Here is a 19259-nt window from a genome sequence, read left to right as displayed (position 1 = left end):
TTATAACATCAATTATATAAATGAGTCAACAAACTAAGTTCCTCACGTTTAGATAAAAAAAACTGTTTGATACAAGTTTTTTATCATTACCAGGATTATTTGTTTTCACAACTACACCAATACCTCTCTTTGCGTCGTGGTTATGTTTCAAAAAAACGCGACGCAAATTGAAACGCCGCAAAGTGAATTAAGATTTTCTATAGCAAACCATGTAAAGATGGATAGGTTCCAGGGTCACGAAAATACTACCTTAAAAAAAATTGAACAAAGTAAACATTTAAAAAACAAATATAATATAACTCTGCCAATAAATAAATTGGAATAATATTTACCTTTTTTTGTAACCAGAAACAACACGTAAAAATTTATATAAATTAATTATTCTTTTTAAAAAAAAAAGCGCAAAACATTACATTACAACACACTACGTAATTGAAACTGAACTCTAAAATTAGCAAAACAAAGTGAAAATAAAACTGTATTAAAATTGCGATGATTTTTAGTTAGGGAATCCCCGAGTTTTGATGACTTAGCGCAATTAGAAACAAGTGTTGCCATCTTTTGGAAAATTTCAAAAAAAAATTAAAGACTCAAACCCAAAACAACGCAACCTCGAAAATCTAACGACGCACAGTGAAAATTAGTGCTAATTAAGCAGCGACGCAACTTCGAAAAAAACGCAAAACGAAACGACGCAAAGCGAGGTGTTGGTGTATGTTTAAAATTTTAGAATTTTTCGCTCAAGTTTTTAAATGTGACAGTGTTTAAGTAAAAAAGTACGTCGTGTTTATTTTACGGAGCCTTAACAATGTCCAGTTTTTAAGTTTACGTTTCGTGCGACCACTTCCTCATCCCTACTCCATATTGGCTTCCTCAGGTTGTGCGCCAGTATCTGTGCGGCGGTTGCCGTATCCACATCGATGAATCTTGCGATCGCGTCTTGAGTCTCGTCCGTGCAATACACGCACGTGTGTGACGTGATATTGCTACCACCGCTTGACACTGTTATACAGCCAGAGGTTGTCTGTTGTTCGAACAACGATGACCACCTCGCTTTTTAGACCCTGAGCTTCGTTGAATCTGCGTCTATACCATAGACTTGACTAATGAGAACTTAAGTAAGAAAAGGACTAATATGTTCACTTAGCAGAAGCTATATACTAGTCCTTTTCTTACTTAGGATGGACTCCCGCAAAGTAACGCCTGAATCCATTAGATAATGAGAAATTGTTTATCGGCTTGGATTTGAATCACGTACAGGAATCTACTTTGAATGCTGTAATAATAATAATTTAATAATAAACTTTTAATTTTAACCCTTAATAACCTATAGTTTCAATTTTGATACCGATCTTTTAAACCTAATGTTCACATTACTATTAGTTTTTTTTATAGGTTAGCTGTACGTATTTTACTGTTGTATAATATTCTTTCCAACGAAATTAAAAAAAAATCTATTTTTCCCTTCATCTAGACCCTCAAGCACACACAGTAATATTAAAAAAAAATCACTTTCGTAAATCAGGCTACTAAGGGTTAAATTTATTTTAAAAAAGTATATTATCATTTTATATTTTTTTTTTTGGGAATCAAAGCCGCGGCAATCGCAAGAATCTTTCAACGCTTATATTTTAGTATGAAACACGGAAGACAGATAAAAGATGAATTATCAGCATTTACATTATGAACATCGATAAAAAAAAACATAAGCTATAATTCAGGCTTTGTTTATTGTTTGAGAAAGCCTCCAAGGTCGTCGCCACAAAGAAAGCTCCGGAGGTTATTTATTACCTTCCTTAATTTATACACCGCGCTGTCGCCAACGCACGATTATGAATATTCCCTTTGTGTTGAAGTCCTTATGAACCAGTCATCTCATGAATAATTCACAAATATATTTTAATTTCCATGTGTCTCGTCTCTCAAGTTTTATCACTTGTATATAATTAAATTGATGATATACTAAATTATCGCCTGTATGTGTCGTTATAAGATAGAAGTGCTAGCTTTAAATGCGGACAATGTTTAGCTTATTTGTCAGATAAATATTTTTCAATATATATATCTTAAGTAAGAAAAGGACCAATATTTAGCCACTTCCGCACATGCAGTGGTAGTCGTGCAACAAATGCACCGCCCGCCGATTAGTCCCAAACACAGAGTGTTTGTCACTCTGTGTTTGGCACTAAGGTTCTTCACAACTAACAGTATTAAATGGAATCAGGCGTTACCTTACGGAAGTCCATCCACAGAGTCTCTGTGTTTGGCACTAATCGGTGTAACATAACTCCTGAAGATGCCCCGTAGAGGGGTGAAACACATGTTGAGTGATTTAACAGTGGCATGTGCGGAAGTGGCTAAATATTGGTCCTTTTCTTACTTAGGATGGACTTCCGCAAGGTAAGATAAAATTATTTTAAAGTTTTAATTTACTTATTACATATAACTTTATAAACGTACCTAATTTGTCACTTATTTACTTGACTTTCAACCGTCAAGTCGATGTAATGTCACGAGAGATATAGAGTGAAAATATTATTACGCCGCGTTTATTGTCAAACAATCCCGCATTTTTCAAATCATCCTGTATAAAGCGATCGCTTTGAAAATGTTAAAACATTACAATGTATATCCGGTCAGCTAGTACATAATAAAATCATATACGTTTCAATTAAATTTATTAATATATCATATTTTATTCCAAAATAAGATTACTTGCGCTCCTTGTCTCTGCAGGCTTCCCCCAGAAATAACTAAAAGGAGATATACCATAATCGCCAGATAGGTGGGTTGGCGATCGCAGTGTGATATGGTAACAAAGGATGCTACTGCCCGTCCTCTGGAACCTCATTTGCGAGCGGCAATCCTATATAATTAAAGCATAAAATATGAATTATAAAATTGCAATTTACCACTGCTCTATAATATAATCTAATATATAAAATTCTCGTGTCACGGTGTTCGAACTTGAACTCCTCCGAAACGGCTTGACCGATTTTTACCAAATTTTACATGCGTATTCAGTATGTCTGAGAATCGGCTACTATCTATTTTCCATACCCCTAAGTGATAAGGGTGGTCCACCCCTAAATTTTATTTTTAATTTTTTAGACAATTTTTTTGGTTTTTATTTTATTATGATATAGCATACAAAAATACATACAAACCTAAATTTTCACCCCTCTACGATTAACCCTTATCTTACATTTGTTAATTAAAAACTTTAATTTTTTTTGCAAAACAACGTTTGCGGGATCAGCTAGTATTAAATAAAAATTCAAGAGGAATATGACAATAAAGAGAAATGATGTAATGATACATAATCTTAAATACGTTTTCGCTATTGTTCGCGCATGCGTATTTGTATTTAAATACCAACGAACCAAATACGCCGTGATTATTGTTACGTAAATGTCAACTTTCCTTTTCTTTTTACGAACGTATCTTACGTAATTCATGTAAGATATAATGCAGTAAAAACATACTTTTAGTATAGGGCTTTTGACATACGGTATTCATATCAAATTAAAAAAATACTTATATGTTACTACATATATATTATTTCAAGTGTAGAACGTTTATTGGTGGACCTGGCCCTGAATTAAATTTCCAAAAGAACTGATAAAAAAGCTTATGCAACTAATCGACAATGACGTGCACAGATGTATTAAAAATGTAATTGGAAATTTAAATGGATTTTTGATAAAATTTACTCATATTGTGATATGCGTTTTATTTCTAGGATACTTTTTGTATAATTCTAGATATGTAGGTAGTTAGAGAATTAAAAAAAATTTTAATTTCTTAAAGCGCCTTGACTTTAAAAAAATATTTAATGGAATCAGGCGTTACCTTGCGGAAGTCCATCCTAAGTAAGAAAAGGACCAATATTTAACCACTTCCGCACATGCAGTGGTGGTCGTGCAACAAAGTCCACCGCCCGCCAGCCCGCTGATAAATGCGTATGCGGCAAATAATGCGAATCACACAACTGCCACCGCCAAATCACTCAACTAAATATTAAGTGTAACTAAAATAATTAAAAGAAGTATAATATTTAACCTGATTTATAGTTGTTTTTTTTATTATGACATAGATGTTTATAAAATGTAGAATGTATATACAACCATTATCCTAGTTGTCTTTGATGAAGATAAAAGTATAGATTTGTTACAGCTCCGGTATTGATTTTGTATACTAGATGGCAAAAGGTTGTTGAAAACGAAGGTGAACATTGTTGATTGGAAATAAAAACTTGTTAAAAATGTAGTCGTGTGAATTTAAATTAAGAATGCGACATTACTTTCCGGTCCTACTGATATATTATTATATCCAAGAATATTATGCTGATGAATTAAATGTCAATGCTTACTCGGGAAGCTAATTATTGTCGCGGATTATTTATAAAACTATATTTGTAAAGAGCAACTGTTGAGTTTCTCGCCAGCTTTCAACAGAACTGCCTTCCGAGCCTGTGGTAGCTTCCTGTAAGGATAACAATGCCGACATTTTATAAGTAATTGTAATATATTATGACATAATTAAATCTCAACTTTCGAGTCGTAAATATTTAATAGTCCAAAAAAGCGGTGTCAATCGGAAGTCTGTACCGAACAGATAGCAATTAGCGGGGAAAGTGACGTCCTTATAGAGGAGCTATTACAACGATACGTAACGAGACGCCGATTTGTACTGAACGCATGCGCCTGCGACGCAAGTTACAAGTGACGGGCGTTAAACTAAATATTATATATTTTTATTTACTTAAATACCTTACCTATGTTAAAGCTAATTTTTTTTGTATTTTAATTAATTATGAGTTCTGATGGTATTCTTTATAAATTAAAAAAATACATACGTACTCTCTATTAAATATAAATATATATATATATATACATTCTCCCATTTAAAGTTTTTACGCCTATAACCAATAATACTGTATAGATTATTCCGCGATCTCACGTGACTTGCGCTGTCGGCGGTGAAATGCCTACGTGCGTATGGTATGCGCACGCGCAGCGCGGTCGTGTTCCGCCGTGACAATGACCCTACAACGCACGTGCTGCCATTGTCTGCATGACGGACACACTCAACTTTTTATATACACGTATTTATTTATTGACCCAAAGACACCGAAAGGTAGTCGAAGAATTGGTAATACAATTGCGTAGAGAAAGAACGGAAATAAGAATGTTCACTGAAAAAGATAAAATAGCTATGATATTAGAAATATAAATTAAGTGCGATATAGATAGTAAAAAATAAACACAAATTAAATATAAATAAAACAAATGATAAAAATAATACACGTAAAAATTGTGGAACTCTGAACGGAAGGTAAAGGAAGTGAGGCGATGTATGGAAAGGAACGAATGATATTGTGAAGGAAATTAGAGGAAAGAATGAAAGATATTGAGTAGTGTTAAAGATGAGTATGGAAATTAATTAAATTTATTTGAAAAAACATAATGTAAATAAAGACACTGTCCACCCCTTAATGGTTGAAAGAGAGGCACCAGACAGACGTCTTCAAATTGACAATTTTAGACTTTTCCCGAGTGAGTAAAGAATTAATATTATCGTTCATTTTCTAAACAATATATACACAAATATCTCAATGATACTCATCTCACTTCGGGCCCCTTGCTGGAGGAATTCACCGCACAGTATTCACGACACCGGCAACCATGTGCAAGAAAACCAAATTATAAAATGTAAAATAAAGAAAAAATAATGTGATAACCAAAAGCTGTGATGGTAAGGAACGAGGCGAAAGAAGTGAAGTGATGAATAAACGGTAGAAAGTAAGTTAAAGAAAAATAGAAATTGTAGAATGTAAGTAGAAGAAATATAGATCATGTGAAGAATGGCTGAAGAGTATGGAAATAAAAAGGAAAGAAAGTGAATCATTAAAATATAAAAACGTCCCTGTACCATAAATAAGATAGGGGAACGAAAGGTCCCCAATAGCGGTCAGGGTCGGCCTTCTTCGCTCCCGACTGCCGAGTAGTCCTCGCTTCGCTTTACTTTACACTATAATCAGAACAATATACACATAGGTAAAGTTCATCTGCATGCAAACATCTTTGTAACTAGAGTAGTGGAACTAGGCCAGTGGAAATTTTTGCTCGCAGACCTCCTGTATACCTCATTACCAAGGAATCTGTACAAAGCCTTTTTCTTAACTCGTGTGAAAATCCTGTATTGGATACCCCTTCGCTGTGATGGCAACGAAAGGGTTATGCTGAACTCCTACCGTCTGAAACATCACGGTCTTCTACAACACCTTTTATTGAAACCACGAGAACGCTCACATACTACCGCAGTTTCAACGAGGGCGGTCATAAATACGTTGTTTGAAACTTAATAATCTTTGTCGATAAAGAAACTTTGGAATATATTTACCATTCTTTAACAGAAAATCAGCGCAGGTGTGACTTGAATGTAATATAAAACGTGTTCCAAGCGAAAGTATGCTTGCACTCAATTATTATTCAAAAGGTAATTGATTATTTAAACGCTATTCAAAAACAAAGTTTATTTTTGGTACTATCACAGCGAAGTCAAGTCATGGTTTTTTATTAATAGTAATACTAGCTGCGTACCCCGCGACTTTGCCTGCATGGAATTTAACAAACATAATGCTTCTTATATTTTATTATGTTATCCGAAAATGATTTTCACAATTTACATAAATTCTTATATCGACCACAACACGAATTCGATGATTTGTCACAGCTATATATGAAATTAACCCTTTCCACTCCAAGGCTGTTATGTAGCATTGATAAAATTTAATTGAATTATAGTATCTTGCGATTCTAGAATATGTATCATTCGTTCGTGATTCAAACATTTTAGTGACAAAAATCTTTCCCGTTTTAAAATTTTCCGCAAAAAGAAGTATTACACCATGTCGAGTATCACTCGACATCGGAGCTTGTGGAACAAAATCAGTGTCGAATGACACTCGACATTGGAGTGGAAAAGGTTAAGAAGATATGAAAAAAGAGAAAGAAAGAGATTGTGAAGAAAGAGAATATTGAAAAAAATATATGTTCCTGATAGTATAAAGTCCCAGCTCTAAACACAGTAGGGGGAAGCATCATGTATATGAAATGTAAATGTATTAAAATATAAAACGGTACACGAAATTCCGTTACACTTGTACAATCAATGTAGGCGTAAGCAATAAGTTAACGGAACTGAAAAGCACAAAAACCTGGTCACAGGAAGTGGATCACATCACAAAGTACATTTGCATAACAACGACTCGAATATCTTTCGCAATCTTTGCCGCAACGGTACTTTTCAAGTCGCAATTCTTACATATTGTCATCTACTAAGGTATTGTCGAAACAATTTATCATTGTCACTTTGAGGCACGAGAGGATAGGCTTTTCACTAGATGAACCTATGACATACTTAAGGTTGCTGAATGCAGGCAGTATAAGACCTATCATCGAATCGACCGAAGCCTTTCTATGCCTTGCAGTGGCCTCTAATGGCCTAAAAAACAATAATAAGACTAAAACAACTGAATTATGAATATTATGTACGTTTCTCTATATTTTTTTATATAGTTGTAATGGAACAGGCGTTTGTCTTCCATCTCACCTGATGGAAAGTGTAGATGAAGACGAAGCTGGTACACGCCCATCCAAAAGAAACCTGTTCACTCTACTTTTAAAGGCTCCAGAGTTCAATTCATCAGGAAAAATAGACCTGGGCAGGTCGTTCCAAATCATGGCGCCTCTCATCAAAAACTATCTGTCAAACCGTTTAGTTCGACTTTTGGGTATGTCAACAATATAGATGAAACTTTTGCCTGCGCCTATTAGTTCGATAAAGGAATGGAGATGGCACAATAATCTCGAAAAGACACTTCGAGCACTCTTCAAAGTGTATCCTATAAAAAACCGATAAGCTGGCAACTCGACGACGATGCTCAAGGGTGTGTAGTTTGCTATTTGAAAGCTTTTCGTTGTTAATTAACCTACGGGCTCTTCGGTCAAATGAGTCCAACATATGTATGTGTATTTGTATATATTATGTAAGTATTCTTGTATATATTTATGTGTGTATAGTAGTGCATGTATTTGTATATACGTACACCATAAACTGCCCTCTCCTTCATGTCTCTCATCTCCATCCAAAGGTTGTCTTTTAGAGATCGCCTCGAGCGATAACACCGCCTTTTGTACCATGTGAATTGTTTCTTTTTTTCTTCTATGTTTATAGTCTATCTCCTCTATTTCCTGTCTATGGTGTACAAAAAAGTTTTAATAAAAGAAAAATGAAATGTACCATATAAAAAACCCGTTTGAGTTAATTGACCTTTCTTATATTAGAACTAATTCGTAAACCTCGTGGTTATATTTTAAGATGATGTTTCCATTATTGGTTAGCTAAATTTTACTCTGGTTTCTTTCATATGGCTCAACCGGAATTTTTAGCTTTCATTGTCATCTTTAATGGAATCAGGCGTTACCTTGCGTAAGTCCATCCTAAGTAAGAAAAGGACCAATATTTAGCCACTTCCGCGCGTATATATTATGCGCGGAAGTGGCTAAATATTGGTCCTGTTCTTACTTCATTATCATCGTTTCTGTCCATATAAGTTATTATGGTAAAGCCTAAGCTTTGCAGTGTGCATCTATCAGTTGACATGATGATGAAATTGAAAATGTGTTTAAACTGTTACGTTTGTACTTCTTACATGGAAGTCGACTTATCCAGATATAGTCTATTCATCCATTATCACAGACCAATCCGAGGTACTTCCGAGAAGGCCCAAGTACTATATCACATCTTGGAGCGTCCACCCATGATCAATAATCAATACAATCCAGTAATATCGCGTCAAGATATGTCGGTAGATACGAAGTAAGTATTCCACCCATCAGGATCAAAAGACATAGTCAAGGTTGCCAGATGGTGATGTATGGAGGAAGCCTTTGTCTTGATGAAGTTGTTAGCGTGCACCGGGTCACTTTAAGGAAGCTCCTTCTGTGAAGCCGGTCATCCCGAACAATGCGGCCGAATGGAATCGGCAGAGGACAGATCCCGCTTGGAGAGGCCAATGGTGTTCCCTTACCAGAAATGGGCCTTCGGAGTCGCAGGTGTATAAGATGAAGGTTCTAAACTCCTACTAGCTTCAGCGATACGGAGGCGGACGATGGATCGATGTGGCCTCGGCATGTCGTGATAGTACCACGATAATTTCCTGGGAAGCAATGCGCGAGGGAAGATCGCGTAGTGATCCCTGACCGGGAGATACCGCAATCGCCGACAAGTTTTTCTGGGTAGAAATTCCACATAACTCTGTCTTCCCTCCATAGGGCAGGGTATCTTGTGCCTATTCTGAATATTTCTCCCCCTGAATATAAAAAGGCCACTTCAAGGAGCTCCGTAAACCACCTTTGTTTAATCTTATTAAGATAGATTTATTGAAATTAAATTAAAAAATGTAAAAATATGTGAAACAAATTGATATACATGAGAAAAATAAATAAACTAAATAAAGCTGTGATACTGCAATAGAAAATACAACTGAAGTGTTTGAGGGTGGATGAAAGGAATAGAATGATTGAGAAAGGTAGATGGAATTATGGAATGATAGAAGAAAGAAAAAAAGATATTGTGAACTATGGAAGACGAGGACGAAAATTAAAAATTCATGTGAATAAATTGTTAAGAAATAAAAAACCCTGTTCCCAACAAAATAGGGGTTGAAGGAGAGGTCCGATTTGAGCTCGATAGCCTTTGTTATGTCTATAGAAAACAAGGATAGGTACTCGTAGAATGTCATGATGGAAAAATTCCAAACATTGCACGGAAAAATGAAATTTAAATGATCGGTATCCTTTGTTCCGTCAGCCGGTTGCGAGGAAAGTTGAATCAGCGGTGAAAACCCCGCGCTGCGAGCACGTTAAAGTGTTTTCGGCTAAGCCGTGAATCAAGCTGTCAGTGCCTTTCGTTCGCATTCATACCGCATACGCACGTGCGTGGAATATGCACGTGCATCCGAAAGCCGTAGATTGCTATGTGGAGTTGAAATAATCCTATACTGCAAGTCTACGCATCAATTAGAATTCGAATTTTAAAATTCTATGTTAGATCTAGAAAAAACGTTTTTTTTATTTCTACAGCCCTTCAAATCAATATTAAAATTTAATTTTGAGAAAAAACTACAAGGAAACATATAGAAGGTATAATTTTCAAAAATAAACCCTACTATTGTAAATAGCTGAACATACACGGGCTTGAAATAGATTTAAAGGTACATCCTGTATAAGTAAAAACGAATCACAGAGTATATAACGATGCGCTGGAGGACTTGATTAATTCGGACAATTCTTTTTTCAAATCAAAGGACATTTAGACAAACATTTATATATAATAATAATTTAATTATTTTGGAATATGTGTGTGTGTGTGTGTAAGTTATATATGAATAAATTAATTATTATGGAAAGTATATTTTCCTTATATATATATATATATATATATATATATATAGGGAGAGCACGGTAGACAGGTGACTCAAACTTGACCCGGTGTTGTTGAAACCGTTTTACCAAAATTACTTAGAAATGCTAAACCTAGATTTTTTTTTCCTTGAGTACTAAAACCTACTTTAATATATTTCACAATGAAACATTCAACTGATAAAATAGAAACCTTCAAAAACAGGTTTCATACAACGATGCTCTAAGGTTAATCTTGCAGTTAGAGCAAATAGATTAGACAATATACGAAGGTATACATTTAAATGTATTTAATTAACCAATTTAGACGTGTTTATTAAACTGTCAGAGTTATATATTTTAAACATGTAACATGAGGTTAAAGATAAATTATAAGAAATGTCGCCTAAGAAAACTTCACAGGTAAATCGAAATCCATTTTTATGTTTATAATTACTAATTATGTAAATTTACATTTTTGAATTAATACTGTGTTCAAAAAGTAAGTTGAATTTGTTTATAAAATGTAAATAATTTAGTTATTCTTCCAAATCAATTTCATCATCTTCAAAGATAAATAGCACATTTGCCAGCGCTTTTTCCATTCCTCGAAACAGTCGAAATAGTCTTTTTCCGGTACAGCCTTCAAGGCCTTCGATTCGATTTTTATCTCCTCAATCGTGTCAAAACAACGTTCCTTCTTTATTGAGTTTGCTTTATAGCCAGAAGTAGCACGGATTTAAATCAGGAGAATACTTTTGTGGCCAAAAAGTCGTGATGAACCAATGCAGTACGATCGACCAATCGAGACTTGACTCGTTTTATACACAAAACATGATTCAAAATGTTTTAGACTGAGCCAAATGATATTCAAACTTTTGACAAACAGTCGCTTGGCAAATGTTATGTACAATTCTACCAACCTGGGAAAATATATTACCTGCGTTCCTAATACATATGTTATCGGTACTTTGATAGACATTTCATATTTAATGGAATCGGGTGTTACCTCGCGGAAGTCCATCCTAAGTAAGAAAAGGACCAATATATAGCCACTTCCGCAAATGCAGTGGTAGTCGTGCAACAAAGTGCACCGCCCGCCAGTCCTCTGATAAATGCGTATGCGGCAAACAATGCGAATTATACAACTTCCACCGTTAATTCACTCAACACGTGTTTCACCCCTCCACGGGGCATCTTCAGGAGTTATGTTACACCGATTAGTGCCAAACATAGAGTCATAAGTCATATAGTAGACATTTCATAAGTGTAAGTTAGGCTTTATATTAAAAAATCATTTACAGACATGTTCTTATCAACTTCCTAGTTGATACAATTGGTCGTATTTAAAAAAGAAAATATTCACTGCTAAGTCTGTCTATAAGGAAATATAAATGAATAATAGAAATTTTGTAGTAAACGGTATATTACCTTTTATTTATTGTTTTCTTGATATAATATTATGATGCAAAAGTGAAAAGATATCATCGCATTCTTCTACCAGATTAAATTATATGGCGTTGTGAACAATAGTCGTTTTCCGCTGTTCGTCCGGAAATAAATGCGAGCAGATATTACACCGGTCATTATCGAGATTAAGGGTAATTTGTGTTATTGTTCTATTATAAAATATACCGTGTGGTAATATTGTTTCCAAAAAACCGCCATATTTAAAAACTCCCGCGGACGTCGTCACAATGCCCATAGCCGTTCACTCGTCTCGCTCACTCGCACGGCGTGCACTATACGCGCTCTTGCTTGCACCCTTGGCACATTTAGTATTTTTTTTTCGCGCTCATCTTTCATGCATCTTAGGTTCTTCTGTACTTTCTTTCCTTTCTCTTTCATCCGATCTTTCATTCCTCAATTTTACATTACTTAATCTTTTATTATTTTTACACATTTTGTTCTGTTTACATTTTTTTATTTTATATAATTTACTATTTTAGTATTTAATAATATTACGGTATATTTTATAATATTACAGTATTATAGCCCTTAAGGTAAATTTTAAACATCTGGACTATGATTTTACATTCATAAACGAAGTAAAGTACCCAATACATCTTAGCATATCACGTAGCGAGTACAACAGATGGCCTCTGGAGCCTCTAGTACTAGAAAGCGCGGTATATTTAGTCCACTAATAATGGACAGGGTGCTTCCAACCAGTTCTATATATACAAATAAATTAAATTTAAGTGTCTGTTACAAAATACATATGAATGAAATATATACGGTACATATAATAAAATTATATGTTTTTAAAAGTTTCGACTGTCTGTCCATCTGTTCGTTCCGCCTGATCTCTGTAATGGATGGATCAATTTTAATGTGACTTATACTGGTAAATAGTTGATGTAATAAGACGTAGATTTGGCTATGTTTATTTAAAAAGATTCTTAAACGAATAATAAAACCTAAATAGACACTGTTTTGACGTGGAGTTAAAAATCAAATTGAATGTTTTGAAAACTATATCGGTAAAAGAATATACCGAATGTTTCGATAAATGGAAAAATCGTTGGCAAAAATGCGTTTTATTGGACCAGGAATACTTTAAAGGGTTTGAAATTGATTTGGTTGAATAAATAAACAATTTACATTTAATAAATAAATTTTCCTTACTTTTTAATACACAGTAGTACATTCTATTTTTATTAGGACTCTGTATGTGATGAAGATAACTAAGTTATTCGACACACATACCATTTAATAACTTAAGTTTCATTAAACTATTTAAACTCATAATTGACTTATGTTTTTGCTAAATTTGTCATAATTTAATTACGTATAACTGTTTATTTTCTTAATAAAATAAAAAAAGTATTGTATTACGTAAAAATGTTTGTGAAATTCCATTTTTATTCTAAGATTAGAATACACCGGAAAAATAATTGAATAATACATGTATTAAAGTATTAGATATATAAATATTAAATTATAAACGATTTAAAATAATGAGGTATCAATTAAAATCTTATTTAAATACACGTGTCGTTTGCGACGAGGCAATTGAACTAAATTACAATCCGATATTCCTTGTTGTACCATGCTCGTAATTATTAAAGTAATTATGTATCCATTAATATTTTTTACTGTGATTATATATGTGTATTTATATATATACGTATATATATATAAAGTACCTGGCAATAAATTTTGCACATCGACCTTTGGAAAGAGACAATCGGTCAATTTCGGCTTCGTAGAGCGTTATCTCTGTCGCATGAAATACAACGACTGACAAAACGTCACATAGGTAGTGTGGAAGAGAGATAGTGCTCAACAAGCCAATTTAAAAATTTTTGGCTGGACGCACACAAAGTTACACTTATTAGTAATTTACAAAACATTTTTAATGAACATTAGAATAAGAAAATATACAAATTTTAATGCAAAATACAAATAAACAAGATGGGAACGCAAAAACGAATATACTTGAAAATTTTAATGAGAAATTTGGCATCGATTCTTTCAATACGTCACTCGATTGTGACTGGCGTTTGTCATAAAGTTATTATTTCGGTTTAGCTTGTACCACCATTTGAATATAGTTTATTTTATAACAATACATTGCTGAAAGAAACTCAAAAATATGAATTGAAGTTAAGAAATGCGTGGCGGGCCGTATAAACATGTTTACCGGGCCGCGTGTTCTTCATCCCTGGATCAAAGTTTTACAATGATCAAAATAGGAAATTTAGTTTTATTAGTAATTATCATTGTATAGATGTCATAGGCTCGCGGGTCGAAATAGACCTTATAATTGAATTTTCTCTTCTATTACTATTGTCCCATTTTGGGCGCCATTTAGATGTTTGGCGTGTCTGTATGTATTGCGACTCCAGCTGTTTTCCACAGAATCAATTTCACATTAATATTTAGTGACACATGGGGTAAACTCTCAAAAGAAACTCATTTATTTGCTTTAAATGCATAAAAACTAATTTATACACACTCACTGCGCTATATTACGTGGTACAGTATCTGAACAAAGTGTGCGTGGATGCGGTACCCGGGTCACTACTAGCACTTACCTGCCTGGGCGCTGGTTGAATAGGTCGCCATCTGGTCATTTCGGCAGATCTGCGCAGACGCAGGACCCAAACCCTCTAGGTGCCGGGTATGGGGGCAGGGTTTCGCGTATGCCTGTTCAGCGCAACCCAAGTCACCCATAACAGTACGAATTGGGTAAATTGGTTTTTCCTTCCACCAGATGTTGTGGATGGAGCAGTCCTTGTGTTCCTGACACCCATGTCTTCAATACATTAAGTTGCTATTGTAGCTGGTGGTGATACAGTCCTCCTTCTTCTTCCTGGCGGTCCCTATGATACTAACTAAACCTTTTTTTTAGGGAACGCACAGTGCGATGTTCGTCGGTGCTGATCGGAGCTCTGGGGCTGTCGCTGGTGGCGCTGGCCGTCTACACCATCGTACTGACGCTCACGGAGTACCGCACCCCCCGGCCTTGCATCAGCGAGGAGTGCGTCGGAACAGGTACGAAACATTGCGAATCACCTCGGTTAATAAACTGATCTATATTCATCTGGTCTTACTCCATACAACCTTAATATTATTTTTTCTATTTTAACATGAGATTATGTTTTTACGTCAAGCAAAAAAACATTATAAGACAACTTAGACGGATGTCTTTGTTAAGGTCTTCGGAAAACGATGGATGGAGGCTGATTCTAATCGGTGTCATTGTAAATCTGACAGGTATATCCATGTTCAGCTGGTGACATCTTACGGCTAAAATGATGATGATATAAGAGTGACTCTGTGTTTGGCACTAATCGGTGTAACATAACTCCTGAAGATGCCCCGTGGAGGGGTGAAACACGTGTTGAGTGATTTGACGGTGGCGGTTGTGTCATTCGCATTGGTTGCCGCATGCGCATTTGTCAGCGGGCTGGCGGGCGGTGCACTTTGTTGCACGACTACCACTGCATGTGCGGAAGTGGCTAAATATTGGTCCTTTTCTTACTGATCATATAAGACACCATGAAATCTTTTTTGTCGTTTAAAAAAGATTGCAAAACATATCTATATCAGCGGTCCATCTAGAGGGGCACCTACCCACGCCGCGTCTACTGTCTCGTGTTCACCTTTCGGTGATAGTTTTAATGACGTCACTGATAATTAAATAAGGCTGTATTTGATTGGATTAGCTTTGCACCATCACCATATACTCAAAACAAATAGTCCATGTAATATAATAATTAATCAAAAGCCATATAAATAGTAAGAAAATAAAAATTGATAATAAATAAATTGTTAAACAAATGATAAAAATAATAATAAATGTAACAATTGAACTCTAGACGAAAGGCGAAAGAAGTAAAGCGATATGTGGAAGGAAAGTATGGAAAGGAATGAAAAATATCGTGAAGAAAATTAGATGAAGGAATGAAATACTTGTGAAGATCCCGCGACTCTCCTCGTTGTCCATAATTGATGCGATGTTCCTTTATGCTTCTATTAAAATATTCTACAAAAATATACGTTGAATTCTGCTATTGAAAACTGTATTATAATAGATTAAAATACATTCCCTTATACGACTCGAGTCTCAGGTGCGGCAAAAACATACAATCGTAAACAAAGATTGTTTGTGCAAAATATATTTTGTATATATAATTGTAAACATATTTTGTACTCTAAGCCGTAATTGCGATGTTATTGCGTCATAACACTCATTACGCCGTGTTGAACCATATACTGCCTGTTAATGCACGGTGATGTAACACGTGTGTCGCTTTCGTATATTATATAGGTTACACGAGGCAGCGTACCACACAATAATCTATCAATATCTCTAATATATAAAATTCTCGTGTCACGGTGTTCGAACTTGAACTCCTCCGAAACGGCTTGACCGATTTTTACCAAATTTCATATGCGTATTCAGTAGGTCTGAGAATTGGCTACTGTTTATTTTCTATACCCCTAAGTAATAAAGGTTGTTCACACTTAAAAAAAAAATATTTTTTTAACGATATTTTTTGTTTTTATTTTTTTATGATACAGCATACAAGAATACATACAACCATAAATTTTCATCCCTCTACGATCAAACCTTATTTTTTATTTGTAAATTAAAATATCAATTTTTTTTTGCAAAACATCGTTTGCGGGATCAGCTAGTCATTCTATAAAAGTGACGACATCTAGATGGTTGACACGTTGCGGGTATTCCCCCACTGTGTGGACAGACAACATGGTCAAGTTCACGAGATGTTGACACTGGTCATCGTGGCCATCATTGGAGGGAAGGTCAATGGTAATATTTATCACTCTGTATTCATCCAAGAGTTGGAACTTCTTCGTGACGCTAGAGCAGAGGACATCTTGTAGAGCAAACATCATAAACAGTGATGGAACTCGAAGTAACATTTCCAGACAGAAGCTAGTTTCTGAGTTTTTTAGTCATACCACCAGGAAAGATTTAGAAATACTTTTGATCACCGAAGTAGCCAAAGCAATACATAACGACGAAGACCTGTACAGATGACGTATTATATTGTAAAACAAAGTTTCAAAAAGGTTCACGATTTTCAGTAAAGGAAAAACGTAAGAAGAATTTATCCAAATTTGGATATATGCTTACCATAATGTCTTCAATCCTTATACATTTCTCTGGTCTACTCAGTTGTTCACCACAAACTCTATTGTCCAGTGATTGCCAGATGGCTTTTATACATTCATTGGGTTTAAGGTGGTAGCACACTAAACTTGTTTGAGATTGCCAATTCAAGGTTATATTGTCGTCGTTTCAGCCCATAGACGGCAATCACAAGGCCTATACCTCCCCCAATGATATATATAGGAACACTAGCTGATCCCGCAAACGTTGTTTTGCAAAAAAAATTAAAGTTTTTAATTAACAAATGTAAGATAAGGGTTGATCGTAGAGGGGTGAAAATTTAGGTTTGTATGTATTTTTGTATGCTGTATCATAATAAAATAAAAACCAAAATAATTGTCTAAAAAATTAAAAATAAAATTTAGGGGTGGACCACCCTTATCACTTAGGGGTATGGATAGTAGCCGATTCTCAGACATACTGAATACGCATGTAAAATTTGGTAAAAATCGGTCAAGCCGTTTCGGAGGAGTTCAAGTTCGAACACCGTGACACGAGAATTTTATATATTAGATATAGATATCGCAGTGTGGTATTATGGTACAGGGGGTGCTACTGCATATCCTATGAAAACAAGGTTGCGAGCAGACAATTTTATTTACTTAATTCACAAAATATGAATTATATAATATATTATTATAAGTATTCCCAGAATCGAACCCGTGAATAACGATCGCAAGTGTCAGTATTTACGCTGGACTATCTCAGCTCTACCTACCTAACTATCAACTAACTAGGAAAAATAACTAAATAATTCTTTCTTCCTATTTATATACATTAGTAGAAATTTTTCTTATTATGTACATTTCGTTACGTATACATATATATATATATATAAATATATTGCGCATCTCACGAGTATAGCACTCGATACTATATAAATTTAATGTTTCCATTGTCGGAACAAAAGGACCATTCTAAAACATATATATGTATATATGACATATACCTAACAGTGGCAGCGTTTGACGTCTTGGAATTGCGATCGTAGGTCGTTTGTTCGATTCACGGGATATTTTTTTTTATAATTGAAAATTAGTATAATCGTTATATAGGATTGCCACTGTTTTTAAAGAAGTTTGCAGAAGATGGGCAATACTGCGATCGTCAACGTATGCCAAACGTGGCGGTAATTATATATCCCCCCATAAATATCTTTGCCTTAAAGTGGGAGTATATTGGCTGAAAAAAGTATACCATGATTTATTACCAAAATTAAAATTTACTACTCCCAGAAATCGAATCTACTGTCTATCGTAAATCGAAATTCTTAACCACTAGACCATATCTATTGGATTTTATAATCTAAATACATGTAATTACATATTAATTATTATGACTCATTTAATAAATAACATGAATGTTGAATTTAAAATCACAAGGAAAATTGTTTTCAACTAATTTCATATAGAGATCATTGTGGCGTAGTTTTGATGATTTATATACCACGTGGCGTTTGAACTGCAACTACGTAGGAAGTAATTGTAAGGATTTGTCTAATCAAGGTGCGCAGTTGCCTGGCTTCTAGCTCATGAGCTTCGATCTGTCACGTGACCAAAGTAAATAAATGTGTTTATATTGACCTATATATAAGATCTGTTATCATTTGCACCAGCACGTAGTGAATGTTCGGATACTATTGACTTTTATCTATAATGGATTTTAAGTTAATTTTTATTTTTATCTGTGTAACCATCACTGGGTTTACAACATGCCCTCTTACTTCAGAACTTGAAAAGACCGGTACGTAACTTCGTAACTTACATTTATAAGTACACTGTTCAAAAAGTTAGGTGAATTTGTTTATGATATATAGATTTTTTATTTACTCCTAGATATCAATTTCATCACCTACAAAATAATCCACGTTTTATAAAACGCACTTTTGCATTTCAAAATGGCGTCCCCACAATAATCTTTAAGTTTGGTAAATAACCAAAAGTCGCATTGAACCAAATAAACGAATACGGTGGTTGCGGAATTATATCAGTCGAATTTTTGCCCAAAAATTCGCTAAGATCTAATGCAACATGACATCGATCAGTCAAGACTTGACGTGTTTAAAACACAAAACATCCTTCAAAATTATTTGTGCTGAACCAAATTATATTCAAACTTTCGACAAAAAGACCCTTGACAAA

General features: G+C 34.6%; 1 protein-coding gene across 1 annotated transcript in view; it reads left to right on the top strand.

Moving 5' to 3' along the window:
- Window positions 1-19259, top strand: part of LOC137928739 (neprilysin-11-like) — an 80603-nt gene that overhangs the window by 48910 nt on the left and 12434 nt on the right. Inside the window, exon 3 of the mRNA XM_068771692.1 lies at window positions 14827-14969. Coding sequence (XP_068627793.1) covers window positions 14827-14969 — 143 coding nt within the window. The remainder of the gene's footprint in view (window positions 1-14826; window positions 14970-19259) is intronic.

Source organism: Battus philenor, unplaced genomic scaffold (genome assembly GCF_028537555.1).
Source record: "Battus philenor isolate CCGP_79_NKW_IND1 unplaced genomic scaffold, ilBatPhil1.0.hap1 SCAF_4, whole genome shotgun sequence".
Classification (NCBI taxonomy): Eukaryota; Metazoa; Arthropoda; class Insecta; order Lepidoptera; family Papilionidae; genus Battus; species Battus philenor.
The sequence above is the reverse complement of the archived record's forward strand: the minus strand, read 5'-3'. Positions and strand labels throughout refer to the sequence as shown.